This window comes from Andrographis paniculata, unplaced genomic scaffold (genome assembly GCF_009805555.1).
Source record: "Andrographis paniculata isolate CXL003 unplaced genomic scaffold, ASM980555v1 Contig34END, whole genome shotgun sequence".
NCBI classification, from domain to species: domain Eukaryota; kingdom Viridiplantae; phylum Streptophyta; class Magnoliopsida; order Lamiales; family Acanthaceae; genus Andrographis; species Andrographis paniculata.
This window is the reverse complement of record NW_026137567.1, coordinates 3,788,059-3,791,726: the sequence shown is the minus strand read 5'-3', so window position 1 is coordinate 3,791,726 and position 3,668 is coordinate 3,788,059. Positions and strand designations below refer to the sequence as shown.

General features: G+C 32.1%; 1 protein-coding gene across 1 annotated transcript; it reads right to left on the bottom strand.

Annotated features, from left to right (window-relative positions):
• Nucleotides 1-1,927: 1,927 nt before the first annotated feature.
• Nucleotides 1,928-2,490, bottom strand: LOC127248505 (uncharacterized). Its single transcript, XM_051270867.1, has 3 exons — nt 2,354-2,490; nt 2,161-2,164; nt 1,928-2,080 (listed from the first exon to the last, which is right to left on the bottom strand). The coding sequence occupies exons 1-3, from the start codon at nt 2,488-2,490 to the stop codon at nt 1,928-1,930; spliced, it is 294 nt and encodes a 97-aa protein (XP_051126824.1).
• Nucleotides 2,491-3,668: the final 1,178 nt, after the last annotated feature.

Genomic DNA, 3,668 nt, shown 5'->3' with positions numbered 1-3,668 from the left:
GATCCCCTCAAGTTCAAAGTGGGAGAATAGAGACTAATTTGAGTTTGTATAAGAACAACCGACGGTAGCTAGAAAGAAAAGACTTGGTAATTTCGGAAGGGATGGTCTGGTGGAGTGAAGATGGAATTGTGATCGTGAAGTCATGGGTTCAAATCTTGACGTTTCCAGGTACCCATTATGACTTGCCTTGTCAAGCTTAGTTTGCAGGCGAACAAATCTACCGTTTGACTTGCAGAGGAGACCATAATGAGATATACAGTCGCATGGGCAGCATGTTAGCGAATGAAGTGATAGTCAAGCCTAATATGTCTAGTGCACTCATGAAATATATCATTATGTGTTATCTCCGTAGTACTTTGACTATCACAATAAGTATTTGTATTTTTCATGACCGAGGTGCTCGATAATATACAATGCTCACAACAAATGAAATTGTCGCTCTAATTTTTGGAGAACCCAGTAATAATATCTAAAGTCGAGATATCATCGTTTGCAATAATGATGGATACTTAAAGCGTATAATTGAAACTCATTTTTTTTATACACCATTAAAATTTCATTATTTTTTTCTTATGGAACAGATGGATGGAGAATAGGGATTCTGTGCACTTCAACTGCCAAGCAAGTTACCATTCGAGAATTTTAAATATATCGTTTTCAACATAGAGTATCATAAGGTAAAACCGTATTGCAGGGAGGACGTATGTTCAACGAACTTGCAGTAAATTGTTATGCTGCAATTAGGGATGGGAATAGACCAGACCGCCTATCAGGGCCTACGGCCTGACCTATATAAAGCTTAGCCTCGCCTGATCTATTTACTAAAAATATCAGGTCAAAAAAAATTTTAAAGCCTTTTTATTTAATTAACAGGCCAATATATTTAATATTATTATTTTTTTATAAAAATATTTTTTATAATTATATATTAAAAATAACTTTCTATCTATTAATAATATTTATTAAATAATTTTAATTATAAATTTATTATAAAAAATAGAAGTTTTTAACTTGTGTATATATTAAATAATTGTTTATACTTTATTTATTTTTTATTTCTAACTAAATTTGCAGATAAATAAATAAAAATATTATGTAGTTTTTTAAATAGGCTTGTACGCCAGACCGGACTTTTAAAAAATCAGGTTCAGGCTTTCAGGTCAGGCTTAGGCCAGATATTTTTAAAACAGGCCAAGCCTATTTAGCCAAAGTCTGGCCTGACCTGGCGTATTTTCATCCCTAGTTGCAATTGAGCAATAACGATTGAATTACTTGAAGACACGTTAAAGCCAATTTCGTGCAAATTTGTACAAAGATCTTGAGGATATTGTTCTAGTTGGAGATATGGACGCCAGCTCCGTAGGAATGCGGATCATTTTGCCATCAATTTTTTTTACAGAAAATGCAAGAAATATGATTCAACATTATCAAGGTGCTCTACCGATATGTAGAATAGTTAGGCCTCCAGATTTTTTATTTTTTATTTTTATAACATTTACATGCAATCTGAAGTGGCCAGAATTTTCAAATGAACCGAAAAAAGGTTTCTAATAAAAAATCGGAAGACTGTCCTGATATTATGGAAAAAATATTTCCGATGAAAGTGAAAGAAAATGTATGATTATTTAAAAATGAGATGTTCTTTGGTAAGATCATTGCAAGTATGTTATCTTTGAAATTTTATTTAAAAAGTATACAAATAAAATATGAATATTGGTTTATAACTTCTTGCATATGTAGCAAATGTTCAAGCTATTGAATTTGAAAAACGAGGTCTACTCTATGCACATACGGCATTAACTCTTGAAAATAATTCGAAATGTGAATTAGTCTCGAACAACCTCAGACTATACATTATTTGTTGTCTTGATAAAAATAAAATAAAATCGACACCCATTAAACTCAAGAGTAGAGGATGTCTAAAAGGTTATTGCGGACGCATTAGATTACAAACCATGTCCTCAAGTCGGTCAGCGAGGCTCAAATAATCCTTATAGTAATATATGCATATTTTCCTACCAATCAGCATTCTATTCATGTTAACTTTCGTGTATGTCCAACGACGCTTGCTTTGAATTCCCTAATTGGATTATTCATCTTTGCCACAACCGTGTTTCTTAACATTATTTCGTCAGTCTAAACTTGTTGTCCTTTTCGAACCAGGCTGCAGATGATGCCACTCTTCCATCTCTTCATAATTCCCTTCATTAATTACATTTAAAATATTAGTTTACATTTTCAATTTCATTTTTCTTACAAAAATATCACATTCAACGATTATTTTCAATTCAAAAAATTACGAAAAAGAATGTTGTTACTATGAGGAAGCGATGAATAGGAAGTGTTGGTTTGCAAGACCTTTAAGCGTAGCCCCAAATCAACAATATTAGAATTCTCTTTTCTGATGTAGAAATTATCATCACCTACCAAAGGTGAGTGATTTAAAAAGTATCCAGAAAGTTCATTAAAATCCATAAAAAACCAGGTCATATCAGAATCACAACATAAAAAATTAATTCCACAATATTCAAACAAAATTCTCTTACGTATATATATAACAATGTAATAATAATAATAAGAATAATAAGAATAATTCATTGAGAAAGCTTCGGACATGGAATTAAAATTGACGACAGAGAAAGGTAGAGAGGGTAAGGGACAAAGAAGACAGGAAACATTTTATCCTATTATTCATCATTGCGGAGCATATATATGAATTAAATAACTATGTCAATTGAAACATGTAATGTGCGTATATGTGTTGGAGAACGGAACAACGGAGGATGGTATATGTATGCTGCACCCCCAAATCGCAACAGAAGAGCCCTAATTTCTAAGCGACACTCCTGACATTGTGTGTCCGAATCCTCCACAAGAACACTACAGTCAAATAGATCACACTTCACTAAGATAGAGCTAAATGTGGCATACCTAGCGTAAGGGGCTTGCTTCAACTTAAATAAAGCGTAAAATAAATGATAAACCCCATCAGAAAAATGAAAAATCTAAAATAAAAGTCATATAAACTTCCTCAAAAAGAGTTGCATGGAAAATATATTTTTTATGATCTAAGTGAAGAAAAAACCAACAACTAACAACAACAACTATGAAGAAATAATGATTAATAGCAAGACGAGTTATTAGAGCAAAAAACTCCTTATAATCAATAATTTTATATTCCTATGATTAACCCTTAACCATTATATAACCCTTAACAATATTATAATTTTTTTTTATTTAGAAAACTCACTTGCACTCAATAGGTATTTTGCTAGAAAGAAAATCTAAATAGGTATTTCGCTAAAAAGAAATCTATCAAATCCTAAGTATGAGTTTTTTTCAAAATATGTAGCTCCTCAATCACAGGTTATTTCCACAATGGATTAGCATTCATTTCACGAAATGACCTAGACTTATAATGAAATAAAATGGCTTAATGACAATGATAGTCAATGAGGTGGACGAAAAGTCTACTTATACAAGTGAAATAAGTAAAACTTTGTGAGGGACTCAAGATGAGACATTAGGTCAAGAGATGCAGTTGACTGACTTCAACAGACGGTGGTAAGACGGATCGATCAGTGAACTGTGATGCATATAAGGTAGTGTTGGAAAAGAATTAGAGAAAAAAAAAACACATAAGACGAGCCAAATGGTATGCTAAGCTT